At 42.3% G+C, this 17,833-nt stretch overlaps 1 protein-coding gene across 4 annotated transcripts in view; it reads right to left on the minus strand.

The window, feature by feature from the left end:
• Positions 1–17,833, minus strand: part of KCNQ1 (potassium voltage-gated channel subfamily Q member 1) — a 553,569-nt gene that overhangs the window by 439,699 nt on the left and 96,037 nt on the right. For all 4 annotated transcript variants that reach the window (XM_034770267.1, XM_034770265.1, XM_034770266.1 and 1 more), the window contains exon 2: positions 1,690–1,780. In XM_034770267.1, coding sequence (XP_034626158.1) covers positions 1,690–1,780 — 91 coding nt within the window. The remainder of the gene's footprint in view (positions 1–1,689; positions 1,781–17,833) is intronic.

Raw genomic sequence — 17,833 nt, forward strand, 5'->3', positions numbered from 1 at the left:
TTCAGTCGACCAACTTGCCCATCCTTTCCACAGACTAGACTAGCAACCATTTGATGTGCCCAGGAATGGAACGCTGTCCCTCTCAGAATTCAATAAAATCCCAATGTCCAGGAATCATTTATTACTTTAAGTGCAGCCATTTGCAGATCCCACCAAGTGAAACAGTTCACAAACCCCAAAGTAAAACAAGATAAAAAGACAGCAATTCACCAGCTCTGCCATCCCTATCTTGGGACCCCCACTCTCCAAGTCATGTACCTAGGAGGTCACAATCCCTGTTCCAGAGTCTCCACCTCACTGGCCCTTTCAATTTTCTTGCAACTCTTCTGCAATAATCCTCTTTTCCGAGTGGGCTCCCCACAGCCTTGTGCTACCCATGCCTATGACTGCTGAGTTCCTGCAGAATCACCCTATTCTCTTGGGTTTGGCCTGCCCTGGATCTTTCCTGTTACCTAAAGGCTGCCATATGAGTCTTCCACTCAGTAGGGTTTCGCCAACTCCAGACAGTCCCGTCCCACAAACTCTCTACAGTTCTTCCTCTGCACCAGCTTGTCCCCTCCCCACTCCTGTTCTCTGAGGGGGCTCATGCAGCTCACTTCAGGGAACCCTCACCAGCTCCCTGCTCCTCCTCTTCCTCCTGCTGCTGCTTGCCTCTTCTTTCTCCTTCTCTTAACTACTTCCTGGCTGTTTATCAGTGCTCATGTCCTATCAGAACACTCTGGGATGCTGTTCCAGCAGTTTCTGGGGGAGCTGGAATGGTGTCTTATGGCATTTCCAGTCCTTTTGGCACTGGCATTCCAGCACTTCTCAAGCGCAGCACTCATCCTCTGTTTTTTATAGATGCTACTTGGTGTTGTCTCTCTGACCTCTCTGGGAGTCAGTTACTGTAGTTAGGCACAGAAAAACTGGACCTGTTCCCTCTTAAAGAGACCAGTCACCCTATGATAGCACACCTACACTTATGTTTGAAGAAGCTTGGCAGTATTGTGACAACAAATGAATTACCTCCCTGAAAATTAGAATCTAGACCTTGAATATGGACCCACATGTTCAAGATAACAGGTGCTTAGAGTGCAGTGGAAATATTGCCCTGAGCTTTGCATTTGTCTTTAGCCATCCCCTTGGAAAACACAGGTAGCAGCTTTGATGGGCTCTGGAGAAAGCATCTATTGAAGAGAAAGCTCCTGGGCAGATCCTCAGCAATGACAAATTAACCCAGCTGAAGGTCTTCCCCCTCTGAAATGGGGCCTTAAGGCTGGATTCATCTCCCATTGAAGTCAATGGGAGTGCTTCCATTGGCTTCGGTGGACTAAGAGAAGTTAAGAAAGGACGAACTCCAGGAAGAGAAGTGGTGCGGTCTTATTTGAAACAGTTTCAAATGGGTCAGACATGCTGCATCAGAAATTCTGGGTGTTCAGAATACAGGGTCTGACTACCCTCTCATCCTGATTTTGCACCTGTGTGGCTACATTCATTTCTATGGAATTATTCTGGATGTACACTGGAGTGAAGAAACACATGCATAATGAATGAGCATGTGCAGGAATTTACTGTTTTAAATTCCAGGTAACAGGGCAGAATTTTAACAAGTCACAAAAATACAGATTCAGCAAATGTGAATTAAGAAAAAAAATAGGAAAACACACATACACAGAGATATATTAATCCAATGAACATCCATGTACATACCATCCAAAATAATGTCCCTGTGGCCAGAGTTGCATATTGTTCAATTGTAGAAAGCACACTGAATATGAGGCAGATCAGCACTATAAGGAAACTGGGGGAAAAAAAAAGTAAACATTACTAAATATCTTATACTATAATTTAGTAAAAAGGGGGCCGGGGAGGAAGGGCAGGCAAAATAAACTAAATTTTAATTTCATTATTTCTTTTGTACATACAGAAATAATTTCTTTTAAACATAAATGTAACAATTTGGGAGCCATTTTTCTTTTTGTGGAACAATTTATTTATTTTCAAACATGGAGTAAATTTGTTTTGTTTACTTGAAACTTGTCTGGGAAAGTTTTCTTCTTACAAGAATGCCACTGGTTAAGAAAAAAGAATGTTTGGACATTTTTAATCAGGAAGACCAGGAAATTCCATGTGGTAAGTTAAGCCTCTTCAAACCCTAACCTGTTTTGGACATTGAACTTGTGTTATAGTCCTGTTTCTGGCATACCTTTTGCATTACTTAAAACTGATTTCCAGTGAGAGTCAAAGGAATATTTCAATCTGGGCAGGAATGGCGTCCCTAGTCTCTATTTGCCAGAAGCTGGGAATGAGCAACAGGGGATGGATCACTTACTTGATGATTACCTGTTCTGTTCATTCCCCCTGGGGCACATGGCACTGGCCTCTGTCAGAAGACAGGATACTGGGCTAGATGGACCTTTGGTTTGACCCAGTAGGACCATTCTTATGTATTTTACATGAGTTTTTGGTCTTTCCACAATTACACCTCTACCCCTATATAACGCGACCCAACATAACACAAATTCGGATATAACGCGGTAAAGCAGTGCTCCGAAGGGGCAGGGCTGCACACTCGGGCGGATCAAGGCAAGTTAGATATAACGCGGTTTCACCTATAACGCGGTAAGATTTTTTGGCTCCCGAGGACAGCGTTATATCGGGGAAGAGGTGTATTTTAAGAAACTCATTTTTTGAGAATTATTATTCCATTTACATTTGTTTTTATTTTACTTGTGACATTATTTAAATATTGTCACGGATAATATACATTCCTACCAGATTGTCATTTTATATATTTTGCAAGTCATTTGGCATATCTCTTTTGCCATACAAGGAGTAAGGTTAGAATGACCCATCAGCCTTTTTTGGTCTACAGATCAAAACCTATCACGTTACTTATTTATTTTATAGAGATTTATAGTGTCCCTCTTGACTATATTTGAATAAATAATTTTACTTTTAAAAACTTTGTTTAATTAATTAATTAATTAATTAGATTTCCCAATGACTGACAAATATATGTCTGATTCATAGAGGAAAGAAGTCACAAGTGTCGCTCTGAATTCAAAAGATTTCCTCTAGAATTGTATGAAGTTGTGGAATAGGATTAATCTCTAATTCTAGTAATAGTTTTAGTTGACATCTAATGGGAGAGTTAATAGTGCAGTCAATTTCCGTTTAAGTAAACCAAGTGGATGACACTAAACATCTTCAGCATTAGGTTAGAAGGGGTCAGAGAGTTGGAAAATGGGCATTCAGAGAATTGGGATTCTATTGTAAATTGTATGTCATTTTTGAATCCCAAAAAACTAATCAAATTACAAATGTTCCCCAGCAGCTACAGTTTCATACTATCCACCTGCATATTTTCTGTTGCTCAACTAACTGTTAGGTTAGGGCTTGTCTGCAGCCGTGGGATGTAAATTCTAGTCTGCCCCAGAGTGTCACACACTAACTGGCCCGAGTAGGCACAAGAGTTCCCTAATGTGCGTCAATGTAGTACTGTTATAGAAATTATAAATAAAATAGACTTAGATTATATATAAACTGTTAAGAATACAAGGCAGTACAGCATTCAATGGTATGTGACGAGATCAGTAGCTCTATATTTATTTTAATCAGTGTAAAATTTTAATTAGGTTACTTATTACATAATAATGGCCCAGATGGTCCTCCACAAAACCAAGCACAGAAGACCATCACACACAAAAGGGAGGCAGCACCACATCCCTGGCACCCTCATTCCCACCATTAGACCAAGTGGAAGCCTCTCCATGCATTCCAGGGTCCACTCCGGAGGTAAGAGAGAGTTGAGACTGCACAGATCAGGAATAAGGAGCTGAAACAGTGTGGGGGATATAGGGGGGAAATGGGAGGGGTGACGTGGGGGTTAGTTAGATGCAGGTTGCTGTTTGATCCCACACAGAACCTCCGGAGCAGATAACACAGCTCGGGGGTATTGTTGCTGGGAAAGAGAGGGATGACCTGGTGTAAAACCATAGAGCCACTATCTAGATAGCTCTGGCTCTCACCTAGACTGGGAGACCCACCAAGTTAAGGAGATCCTATAGCATTTGCCATGTGGCTGAGCTGCGTGCGTGCGCACATTGATTATACCCACCCAGTGGGATAATATGGGGGCATTCCTTGGAGACTTCCTCCCACTTTTAGTAGGAAGGGATGGACTTGGATCAATACATTTAGAGGAAGACACTGGCTAAATATCTTAATCAAAAATCATCTCACTAGTCATCACAAGTAGATGTTAATATTTTATAAATGTAAACAAAAGAGGACTGGCAACATAAGACATATTTGAGATACTAGTAGTTACAGTATAAGCACTTCTAATTTATCTATAGTACTATAAGATCCTCATTACAATAATATCTGAGAACCCCACACTGTTTAGTATATTTATCCTCATGACACCCCTGTGAGGTAAGGCAGTGCTATTATCCCCATTTTACAGATGAGGAACCAAGACAGAGAGGCTAAAACTGAGATCCGCAAAGGAACAAACATTGTGAGCCACAAAGACTGAGGTTGCCTAGGCTCGCTATACAATGAATGGAAGAGACTGGCACCTTAGAATGCCATCCACAAAAGCCAGCACACTAGGCAGGGAGCCACATAAGCTAGCCAATGGAAGATGCCAATGAGAGGGATATGTCCTAAACCCCTTCCCCTTATGGAAATAGGTACCTAAGTCAGGGATGGAGGGAGGTGCCTATCTCTGCTGGTGATTCATGAATGGGAACCCGCCTCCTGAAGTCAAGCCGCTTAGGCACTTAAGTTGTTTTTTGTGACAGTGAGTTAGGCATCTGCCTCACTCCACACAAAATGACTGGGTGTGAAGGAGGAAGTAGTAATGGTGGTGCCCACCTTTAACTTTTAGTCCATTGGGTAGAGCACTTACTTTGGACGTGTGAGAACAGGCTTATATTCTACACACACACCCCGCCTAATGGGGAGAAAGGATTTGAACAGGTGTCTGCCACCTCTCAGGAGAGTGCTCTAACCACTGGGCTGTGGGATATTCTGATGTGGGTTCCCTCAGTCTCTTCTGCGGAAGCTGTTCCACTGTGGATAAATAATGAAATTCACTGGAGGAGGAGGACTAGATCCTGGGTCTCCCACCTTCTAGGTACCCTAACCACCTGGCTACCGAATCTCTCTCTCTCACCAATGACTAAGTATTTATCCACAGTGCAACAGCTTCAACTTGAGTAACTGAAGGAGACCCACCTCGGAATTTTCCTGGGGCACCTCCTCCTCTTCCAGCAGCAGTAGCGAGTTTTTGAAGGAGACATGATCCAGTGGGAAGCCTCTGAGCATACCAACTGGATTGGGCCTGTGCAGGCAAGGTAGGGAGGCCCCACCCCAGAGCCCACACCCCCAGCCGGAGCCCACACCTCCTCCCGCATTCCGAACCTCTCATTCCCAGCCGCAGAGCTCCCTCCTGCACATTAAGCCACTCATCCCCAGCCCCACCCTAGAGCCTGCACCCCCAGCTAGAGTCCTCACCCCCATCCCACACGCCAACCCCCTGCCCCAGCCTGGTGAAAGTGAGTGAGGGTGGGGGAGAGTGAGCGACAGTGGGAGGGGACGGAGCGAGTGGAGGCGGGGCCTCTGAGAAGGGGCATGGGAGCCTCAGGGAAGGGGCTGGGCAGAGATGTTTGGTTTTTTTATTAGAAAGTTGGCAACCCTACTTTCCTCCCCCCCCCCCCCCCCCCACACACACACACCCCAAGGCCCCTTTAAACCTCAAGGACTGAACCCGCAGATAGAGACAGACAGGGCTGGGAGCACCCCAGCTGGGGGCTCCTATCATGTGCCGGGCTCCCACTGCTTGTCCCAGCTGGGCTGGGGAGGGATGGGACTTCCTCTTCCTCTGCACAGACTGCTCTTGGGGCTGGGTCAGACCCATCTCTGGGAACCTCCCCCAGCTGCAGAAAGCTCCACGGCTGCTGGCTGGGAGCCCAGCTCTGAAGGCAGTGCCACCAACAGCAGTTGTGCTGAAGTAAGGGTGGCAGTGCCATACCACACCATCCTCACTTCTGCATGGCTGCTGGGAGCCCAGCTCTCAAGGCAGTGCTGCTGCCAGCAGCAGTGCAGAAATAAGGAGTGTCACGGTATTGCCACCCTTACCATAGCCTTGCTACCCCTCCACCCACAATCCCCTTTTGGCTTGAGACCCTCATCGTTACAACACCGTGAAATGTCAGATTTAAATATCTGAAACTGTGAAATGTAAGATTTTTAAAATCCTATGACCTTGAATTTATCAAAATGGACCATTAATTTGGTAGGGCCCTACTCATGAGACACACAAAAGTCTTGACTCAGACCACTGTATTTCAGATTTCACTCAGCCAAAATGAGGGTTAGTTGTCTGGATTGAATCCACCAAGTCATTTTTAGGCAACTCCTTTGCCTAAAATTATGGTTTTGATTAGGAGTTTTTTTTTTTTTTAAACAAACAGTAGGCCTGATTCTGAAAACACTTACTACCAAGAATAATCCCATTGATTTGAATAGGACTACTCATGGGAGTAAACACTATACTTGGTAGCAAGTATTGGATTGGGCCCTGCAGTCCAAATTCTGCTTTCAGATGCACACGGCTACTTAACTGTGAGTTGTGCATGCATTCCTTGCCATTATTTGGTCTTTAAATTAACCCCTCTATAATGTTACTGTTATAGATACTATTATGAAACTCTTTCAAGAGCATTGGGAGGGATGTTTGTGTTTAGACTTTTCTTTCTTGTTTCACATGGATTAGGCTAATAAGCAGAGAAAAAGGAATTTGAACTTCTGTGTTTTAAAAAAAAATCATAATTCAGATGTATGCAGAGAGCATGGTTTGCATTTCATCAGCCATGTAGTAATGGGGGACATAAGGTTATGGATGAAATATAAATGCAAGTTCACCTAGGATTCTTGCAGAAGGCTTTTTATAAATTCCACACTATCTTGCTCAACCTGTCTCCTTCAAGTTTTTCTTTTACCTCACTGCTGTTATTTATCTTCCAGCTGGCATCACAATACCTTCGATATAACAGATTTATTTACTTCCTCCAAGCAACCCTAACCCTTTGGTTTTTGTTTTGGTTTGTTCAAGTTCGCAAATGAAATTCATGGTATTGAAAATGAAGGATTTACAGCACTGGCTTGAAACAAATGGAGTAAGTTGTATCAATATCTATAAGAGAGACAGACATGTACAGGGTGGGGAGTTGTACAAGCAAAGAGGTTAACACAGTGACCTGCTGCCAGTATTTTAAACAAGGGTCTCCCACAGAGAAAATTTACCGATTCAGGAAGAAAATCTGCTCACCTGTTGCTTGTCGTAACAATGGATGATAAAGAAAAACGAATGATATTTTACTTGTCTACCAAAAAAAAAAAAATGTTCTTTGCAATTGCTCTATGTTTTGTCCCTCCTAACTAGAAATAACAAATGCACAGAGATGATAGGTTGGCACCAGGATGTAGCTAATAATTTGAAATCTGTACACACATTACCCAAGCAACTGTTCACCCCATTTGCACTCTATAGTCTCCCAGAGAAGACATGCCATGAGAAATAGCACAGTCACTAGCTAATACAAGTGGGTGCAGATACATATAAATATCTAATGGTATCTTAGTAAAAAGCCTGACAAATGCTAAAGAGTTGCCTTCAAGAAAACTGAAGTTGTATGCAGTGTTGTGTATGGCATAGGCCTGCCAGCATTCACGACTGAGAGTAACAAGAACGACAACCACTGGCTGACGCACCTATTACAAGATTTACCAGTCAATAAATTTGACCACCAGATGGCAGCAAATCACTTTCCTCTTTCAGGAAAGGCTATTTGACTTTTTCCAATCAGCACTAAACACCAGCAAAATCTAGTCAATGAGAAATGATCCAAATCTGCATCTATTACATACAGTCAGTGAAAAGAAAACTCCTATTCTATGAGAATTTTTTTCATACAATAGCTCATGGTAGTCAGCAAGGGGTTAATTTTGGGTTATGACTGAGCACACCCTGGCAAGAAAGGGTAGAAAATAGGTGTTGCTTCATATTGCTGTGAAGCAGAACACATCAGGCTTAATGCAGCTATGCATGAGAAATAATACTCCCTGTAGGTCATTGTCTCAATTAATTGCACAGCACAGAAGCACTTTTTCTGCATTTGCCTGATGCACCAGTTTCTCTCCAGGGTCGGCTCTAGGCATAGAGTAAAAGGCCCAATACAATGCCCATTGAAGTATTTTGATTGACTTTAATGAGCACTGTATCAGGGCCTTGGAGTCTACATCCAGGTGGGCATCCCAGGGGAATGCTGTGGTCAGTCCCCACCAGGGCAGTCCTGAATCACTCTTCGCTGCCTGAAGAATCTTTGCTGACCTAGTCTTCTTTTGTCATGGTACAGACCTTTTTGAACCAGGAAATGATACCTTTTTGAGTACAAACGTTTCTGAACCAGGAAACGATACAAATAGAAGACTACATGGGTTACTGCTTGGGAGGGACCAGGAACATTCTTATAGCTGCTTAAGCCATCAGTGCACAGAAGTTTGACCCTTTCTCTCTTCATTCATATTGTATTAAATGCACTAGAGATATATTAATCAAGCATGGAAGTTAAGTTTTCCAGTGTCTAAAAGTCAAGGATTTCAGACCGCACATCTACACTGCATCTGAGATTTTGCTTCCCAGCTCAGGAAGACAGTCAGGCACTAGCTCTGCTCAAGCAACTATGCTAAAAATAGCAATGTAGCCGGGGGTAGCAGTGGCTTGGGCTAGCTTCCAGAGTACAAACCCATCCGGACCCCAGGGGTACACCCTTGGATAGCTAGCCTGAGCTGCCGCCCCCCCAGTTATATCGCTATTTTTAGCGTGCTAACTTAAGCCGAGCTCATATGTGTTTGTCTATCCAAGCTGGGAAACTCTCTCCCAGCTGCAGTGCAAATGTACACAGAGTAATGGAAGCAATCACCACTGTGCCTCTTCTCCCCTTGCACTATTTCAAAAAAAGGAAAGACAAAAGAAAACTGATCATATCAAAATAGGGGGATTCAGTTTGGCATTTAAAAGAATGCCTAAGTGCCAGTCTGTGTCCAAATACAACAGATGAGCAGCCTGGTTAGGCACTCATGTTTAAAAACGGGGTGGTGTGTGTGTGTGTTCATGCTTATTATGCATGAGATATCAGAATGCATGCTGAATGGACTTACAGAATGTACCAACTGCTTTGATGGGAATGCATTCACATTTCTATGGGATTTTAGATGCAAAAATAAAATGCAAATCCATTATTTGTATATGGAAAACTCTGGATGCATGATTCACAATGAGCACGGTGCTAACAGAAATTCACACACCTGCACAGTATGAAAGTTTCAAATACTTATAAATTAAGTCCTTTGTGAAACAAAAAAGCCAATTTCTTCAAACATATCCGAATTTTTGCTGTCTGGGAATTTTCCATTGGGATGATTAAAGAAGCAGAAGGAACCCTGTGAGTTATATCAGGAAAGAAAAAACTAAAGGGGTCTTTATTTCAGATCTGGTGTAACACAGCTTCTCTCACATTTGGACATCTCAAACATGATCGAATGGAATGTTACCCAACTTCTCCCTGCACCCCAAAGAAAATTCACCATGAGACTGAGAAGCAATAACAGAAATTGCAGATTAAAGGATAATTTGGTAGGAAAGATGAAAGCTCCTGAAAATACAGGCTTCTCATGGCAATGCCTGCTCAACCACAAATTAAGTGGTAGTAGTGGGATACTATAATATGCCCTAATGGTCTACAATAACCAGCAAAAGCAAGTTCTGAGCCTCCTCCTGAGTGATGGCTTGAATTAACTTTGTGTTTTTTAAAACATGCTTTTCTAATGTTTAAAAATACATTTTAAAAGGAGATTTAAAATGAAGGTGGATTGAACTGTACAAATAATGCTTTCCTTCTGATAACTGAGTCCTTTGAGACTCAAGGAAGAGTATCCCAAACACCATTTGAAGGACTTCAATCTATGTAAAAGTTCTTTGTAAGTTACAAGGCGGACTGGAAGATCCCACTATCCACCTGCATAGTGTTTTATATTATTATTATCACCAACTAGCTCTCATATAATGCTTTTTATTAGCAGATCTCAAAGGAGGTCAGTAGCATTATCCCCAATTTACAGAGAGGGAAACTGAGACACAAATAAATGTGACTTGCCCAAGTCACCCAGCAGGCCATTGACAGAGCCATGACTAGAACCCATGTCTCCCAAATTCCAGTCCAGTGCTCTATCCACCAGGCCACACAGTCTTGTTTCTGCATTTGTCTTATGTAAATTATACAACCGTGGCATTCAAGAAGATTTCTTGATACCTTCATGTGGGAGATTTCTCTGGTACTCCGAGAATGGAGCTAGGTGCACAGAACTGGCATAAACAAGCACAAAATACTGATTCAGAGTCCCAGGGCAGGTCTAGCTGAAGCAAGACAAAGCCCAAGTTTTCACTCATCTTGGCAGCATTACAAGGGCAGTGAAAGACAAACTGTTCTTATACAAGAGGTTTTCTTTCAACATCAGGAATGTATGAGGTTTAAAATAAATAAATAAAGAGATTTAGTCATCACCTTAGTTCCATATCTTAGGGATGGAAATAAATTTCCCACAGGTTGGCATGGAAAGATACTTTTAGAGGTGCCACCTGTTTTTGAAGTGGCAAGAGCAAATGCTAATGCATTGGCAGGAAAATCCCTATATTGGCAATTCTGCTACCGTTAGCTTTAAAACCTTTGCCTATACGTAAAACATGTACTGACATTCAGTCAAACCCTGCTCAGATAGCAGTGCATTGCCAGCTATCTGGGATTTTTATTTTTAAAATAAATGTTAACAAGCACTTATTCTGCTTCCTGGAAGAGGAACTTTTGTAAGTTACTGCTATACAAAGCCCTGACTGAAATAACTACTGTATATTGGATATTTACACATACATAAACATTAATTTTGAAGAGAGCTTGAGATGTACCTATCTTTTCAGTTACCTACTGCTTTCCCACAAACATACCTATGCAGCACCAGTCTCTTGTGCTAGCAGAGTCCTGAATATCAGATGAAAGGATGGGATGTGCAACCTTAGAGAAAGTCATCTATGCTATCCAGGAATTTATCTGAAGGGAAACGTATTCTCCAACTCTCCCTGTTAATACTAACACACAACCCCATTAATAAGGAAAGGGACTCCTACCATCACAGCCAGAATAGCAACTCAGTCCTGGCAGCAGCACATTATAAAATCGCCATGCTATTTGTCTAGTGCCGTGCAAAAAAAAATAGAGGTTGAAGAAATCTCTTAGGTCATCTTGTCTATTGCCCTTCAAATGCAGGAAGGCTCACTGCAGAAGATAAAGTTTTGCCACCATATCATTAACTACCATTATGCTACCAAATGATCAACATCTGTATTTCAATGACAACTTTGGTCTTGCCCCCTGATGACTGTCAGACATTTTCTAAGTTTGCTAACAATTTCCATAACATATTCACACACACACACACACACACACACACACACACCCCTCCCCCATTCTTTTAATGCACAGAGCACAGTCAGAAATGAAGGGCAATATTCTCTGACACGTTCTCTTTCCTGCGTGCCTCTCAGAGAGCACAAAGGGAATGAAATCTATTCAGCTGAGGATTTCCCTGGTGTGGAGGAATCCCCTGCAGGCATAAAGCTGGCTTAACCAGCTCCTTCACCACCACCCTGCCACAGCAAAACAAAGAGGGGAATGGCCAGAGGATGCTTTGCTTTGGAAATCCCAAGATATTGGTGAGCTCCTTGTAAGCTGTATTAGCTGCTGGAATTTAGAGCAGCCTCCAAGCTGCTCTAAACTCCGATGGAGCTGTGGCCAATACAAAACCAAACAGAGAACCTAGGCCATAATTTTATCAGGTAACAAACAGAAAGATTTACAGGGATTAGAATTGTAGGCATGGCTCTACACAGACACTGTTTGCAAGACTGTTCTTAAAGAAAAGATACAAACAATAAGAAATAAAGATATAGTCAATCATAGTTTGGACGCAAGCCTGAAGTTTATTTACATCTCAACACATGCTGTACACATTCATAGATTCATAGATTATAGGACTGGAAGGGACCTCGAGAGGTCATCGAGTCCAGTCCCCTGCCCGCATGGCAGGACCAAATACTGTCTAGACCATCCCTGATAGACATTTATCTAACCTACTCTTAAATATCTCCAGAGACGGAGATTCCACAACCTCCCTAGGCAATTTGTTCCAGTGTTTAACCACCCTGACAGTTAGGAACTTTTTCCTAATGTCCAACCTAGACCTCCCTTGCTGCAGTTTAAACCCATTGTTCCTGGTTCTATCCTTAGAGGCTAAGGTGAACAAGTTCTCTCCCTCCTCCTCATGACACCCTTTTAGATACCTGAAAACTGCTATCATGTCCCCTCTCAGTCTTCTCTTTTCCAAACTAAACAAACCCAGTTCTTTCAGCCTTCCTTCATAGGTCATGTTCTCAAGACCTTTAATCATTCTTGTTGCTCTTCTTTGGACCCTTTCCAATTTCTCGACATCTTTTTTAAAATGCGGTGCCCAGAACTGGACACAATACTCCAGCTGAGGCCTAACCAGAGCAGAGTAGAGCGGAAGAATGACTTCTCGTGTCTTGCTCACAACACACCTGTTAATGCATCCCAGAATCATGTTTGCTTTTTTTGCAACAGCATCACACTGTTGACTCATATTTAGCTTGTGGTCCACTATAACCCCTAGATCCCTTTCTGCCGTACTCCTTCCTAGACAGTCTTTTCCCATTCTGTATGTGTGAAATTGATTTTTCCTTCCTAAGTGGAGCACTTTGCATTTGTCTTTATTAAACTTCATCCTGTTTAACACAGACCATTTCTCCAATTTGTCCAGATCATTTTGAATTATGACCCTGTCCTCCAAAGTAGTTGCAATCCCTCCCAGTTTGGTATCATCCGCAAACTTAATAAGCGTACTTTCTATGCCAATATCTAAGTCGTTGATGAAGATATTGAACAGAGCCGGTCCCAAAACAGACCCCTGCGGAACCCCACTCGTTACGCCTTTCCAGCAGGATTGGGAACCATTAATAACAACTCTCTGAGTACGGTTATCCAGCCAGTTATGCACCCACCTTATAGTAGCCCCATCTAATTTGTATTTGCCTAGTTTATCGATAAGAATATCATGCGAGACTGTATCAAATGCCTTACTAAAGTCTAGGTATACCACATCCACCGCTTCACCCTTATCCACAAGGCTCGTTATCCTATCAAAGAAAGCTATCAGATTAGTTTGACATGATTTGTTCTTCACAAATCCATGCTGGCTGTTCCCTATCACCTTACCACCTTCCAAGTGTTTGCAGATGATTTCCTTAATTACTTGCTCCATTATCTTCCCTGGCACAGAAGTTAAACTAACTGGTCTGTAGTTACCTGGGTTGTTTTTATTTCCCTTTTTATAGATGGGCACTATATTTGCCCTTTTCCAGTCTTCTGGAATCTCTCCCGTCTCCCATGACTTTCCAAAGATAATAGCTAGAGGCTCAGATACCTCCTCTATTAGCTCCTTGAGTATTCTAGGATGCATTTCATCAGGCCCGGGTGACTTGCAGGCATCTAACTTTTCTAAGTGATTTTTAACTTGTTCTTTTTTTATTTTATCCGCTAAACCTACCCCCTTCCCATTAGCATTCACTATGTTAGGCATTCCTTCAGACTTCTCGGTGAAGACCGAAACAAAGAAGTCATTAAGCATCTCTGCCATTTCCAAGTTTCCTGTTACTGTTTCTCCCTCTTCACTAAGCAGTGGACCTACCCTGTCTTTAGTCTTCCTCTTGCTTCTAATGTATTGATAAAAAGTCTTCTTGTTTCCTTTTATTCCCGTAGCTAGTTTGAGCTCATTTTGTGCCTTTGCCTTTCTAATCTTGCCCCTGCATTCCTGTGTTGTTTGCCTATATTCATCCTTTGTAATCTGTCCTAGTTTCCATTTTTTATATGACTCCTTTTTATTTTTTAGATCGTGCAAGATCTCGTGGTTAAGCCAAGGTGGTCTTTTGCCACATTTTCTATCTTTCCTAACCAGCGGAATAGCTTGCTTTTGGGCCCTTAATAGTGTCCCTTTGAAAAACTGCCAACTCTCCTCAGTTGTTTTTCCCCTCAGTCTTGATTCCCATGGGACTTTACCCATCAGCTCTCTGAGCTTCCCAAAATCTGCCTTCCTGAAATCCATTGTCTCTATTTTGCTGTTCTCCCTTCTACCCTTCCTTAGAATTGCAAACTCTATGATTTCATGATCACTTTCACCCAGGCTGCCTTCTACTTTCACATTCTCAACGAGTTCCTCCCTATTCAGATCAAAGGATTGTTCTAACTCTAGTTCCTGTTCTGGAATACACAGTATTATTAACAACTTTGCCCTATTGAGAAAGTTTGGATAGGAGGATAGGTCAGTTGGCAGCATCAGATGCATTCAGAGCATAACTGGGTGGAAAAATATCCATATTAATGAAAATTAGTGTTCATGATTTTATTTATTTAGTGTTTCATTCTCCATTTAAATTTTTCATAAAAAGGGAAAATTTGCACACCATTTCTTGTCATGCAAATCAGTTTTTGCTTTGAGAATGGTGTACCTGAATTTCTTCTGATAATGAAGAGCAAATTTGTCCCATGAAAAAAAATGTCATTATCAGAGAAGCAGGTTTCTATTTTCACTGCAAAAGTCGTGCTTGCTAATAGATAAGATGAAAATAATGCCCTGAATCTAATTCTGTAATACTCCAGAAACATCTATTTCCATATGCAAATTCCTGCTACATTTTGCACTGCTCCGATCTTGGGAGCAAGACTACTGAGTGACACTTGTTAGGAAAAATAAAATATCCACAAAACCATTTGATCCTGTAATGAAAGTCTGCAATGTTTTCACAAAATAAGGGAAAGTCTTCAGTCACAAAAAGGCAGGAAAAAATTCATAACGAGTGTCAACATGACATTAACATAGCTCTTTGCATGCCAATCCCAAGTACTTTACATTCTAAGGGCTTAGCTACACTTGCAAGTTACAGCGCATTGAAGGAGCCCCGAGCACACTAGCTCACTACCCTTCCACACTGACAAGGCACGTAGAGCGCTCTGACTTCTTGGCTAGGGCGCTCCTGGTACTCCACTTCGGTGAGTAGAATAACATTTGATGCGCCCCCGCTGGAGCACCGTGGCGCCAGTGTGAACGAGGTGTTGCATTACTGCGCTGTGATCAGCCTCCAGAAATGTCCCATAATCCACTTAAATCAAGTGGCCACTCTTGTCCTTGTTTTGGATATGCCTTTTGAAAGCTCCGTTTCTGACAGCCGGCATGCTTATCTGCCCCAAGACAAAGCAACCATTACAGTGGAATGCTGTGTATGGCGGGACAGGGGGGAAGGGGAGGTTTGCTGCTGTCTGAACTTACAAGACAGCATGCTGACATGCGCTCAGCCTCCCAAAAATCCATTCTCTCTCCCCCCACATACACACAACACACTCCCTGTCAAACTCCACCCCACCCCACCCCATTTGAAAAGCACGTTGCAGCCACTTGCATGCTGGGATAGCTACCACAATGCACTGCTCTCTGTGGCCATTGCAAGAGCTGCTAATGGGGCCACGCCAGTGCGCTGTCAGCTGTCAGTGTGGACAGATTGCAGTGCTTTCCCTACTGCGTTCTACGAAGGCTGGTTTAACTCAAAGTGCTGCCCCAAGTCTCTCACCCTGTAACAGCCTCTAAGTGACTAGATCACTGGATCCATACAGAGCTCCATTGAACTGGCTCTTTGAACATGTAAAGTGCTATATAAAAACTAACAAATTAATTCCTATAAATCCTGTGCCTTAATCCTGTGCATACAGCCAGTATCAAAGGAAGTGTTACACGTAATAAACAAGGCCAAAGGGAAAATACCGCCTAGCTCTGACAAGCTTCTGGTGCATGATCATAAGGATTGAGATGTTCTTCAGCATTCAGTCAAGAACCAGGCTGCTTTAGCAATTCTGCACACAAAGGACCTGATCCAAGATACCATCAATAGCCTTGGATGGCCTTGGGCTTTGGATGAGACCTGGAAAGACTACTGCCATGCCAATGGCAAAACCCACATCTACCAATGATTAATTAAGGATGGAAGACATGGAAGGAAAGCATCTAATGACAAGTACATACAGCAATTTAAATAATAATTTGACAAAGGTTCTTGGGACAAATTCTTAGAAATTAAAAAGCTCAAATATTAAAAAAATGAAGTTAGTGGTTTTGGTACAAAAGGGGAACATCTCAGATACCCATTCTTTTCTGCATTGCTTCTTTCCTTTCTGGCTATTTTTCAGTAAGTCTCCTCATCTCCTCTGAGACCTGAATGTTCTCATCACAAGGATGAATGATAGTGTGAAATAAATATATTACTCTCTCACACACACAGTCCCATATATATAAATATATTACACTCAAAAAAACTTATGTTAAAAGATCATTAAGACTGCTAAGCCAAGCACTTCAGAAGTAAAGAAATGCCAAAATTAAGGTTGCTTGTGCAACTGTAATTCGACACCCTTATGTAAATGCATTAGGATACAGTCTTTAATTACATAATCACATGCTATTTTGTTCCATAGGACCCTTCCTCATTCAGAGCACAAGATGGATGGATTTCAGTTAATGAACAGCTATTCAGTATTGTTTTCTCCTCATTGTTCGGTGTGATCCCCATGCTTTATTTACCGAACACTATTCAAACCCTGCTCTGGAACCAGAATAATTAATTTTCTCATAGGCTTTTCTTTGGTGCTCATTACTATATACCTACGTTGGTGGTTGTTTGTTTGCAAAAAAAAAAAAAAAATTTACCATATTTATTTTCACAACATCCTTGTGAGATGAAGACATATTATCCCTATTTTACAAACTGAGGCAGAGAGAAATTAAGGTCAAAAGTACCCAAAATGAGTGGGTACCCAATTTGAAATACCTAGGATCTGATTTTACAGAGGACTTAGCATTATACAGCACTTAATATGTTCAAAGCACAACTCACAATTATTTCAGCTGCATATCTGAGTGCTCAGCACTTCTGCAAATCAGGTCCCGTGGTACTCAGAAAACAAGAGCACACTATTAATGACCACCTGCAAAAAGCTTGGTTCAAGTGCCTTGCTCAACATCACACAGGAACTCTGTGATGGAGACAGGGATAGAATCCAGTTCTCCAGGGCAATATTCAATTGTCTTAAGCATAAGACCATCCTTTCTCTTCCTAAAATCTCCCGCCTCATTCATTACACACATTCCAACATCCGAACAAATGAAGCAGGGGACCTATAGACAAGTCTCTTTCACTACCCAACTTTAATTCACTCCCAGAGCAAGTCGATTCTGTATACTGAGTGAGGCAGAGGTCCTGTGGAGAAAATAGTATGTGAGCATGTAATTAAATACTATCATATTTTTTTGATAGCCTTTTGCCTGGGATCTGTCCGAGAGGAGGTACGCTAAGTGCTGCATTAGGGGGGCTGTGTTGGTGAGTATCTGAGTGTCTGTTGCTGGGACAGTTTGTCAGTTTGACCGTGTGCTTGATTGCTTGCTTGTTTGTTTGAAAAATGTGAATTGGGAGTGCTTTGTTCCAGGTGGGCCTTGAGTGGGCCTGACTGGTATAAGGGCATTCAGCAGCGAACCAGCTGAGCGGCGAACAGCAGAGGCTAACAGAGGGAGTTTGCCTGGGATCTGTCCGAGAGGAGGTACGCTAAGTGCTGCA

The sequence above is a fragment of the Trachemys scripta genome, chromosome 4 (genome assembly GCF_013100865.1).
Source record: "Trachemys scripta elegans isolate TJP31775 chromosome 4, CAS_Tse_1.0, whole genome shotgun sequence".
NCBI classification, from domain to species: Eukaryota; Metazoa; Chordata; order Testudines; family Emydidae; genus Trachemys; species Trachemys scripta.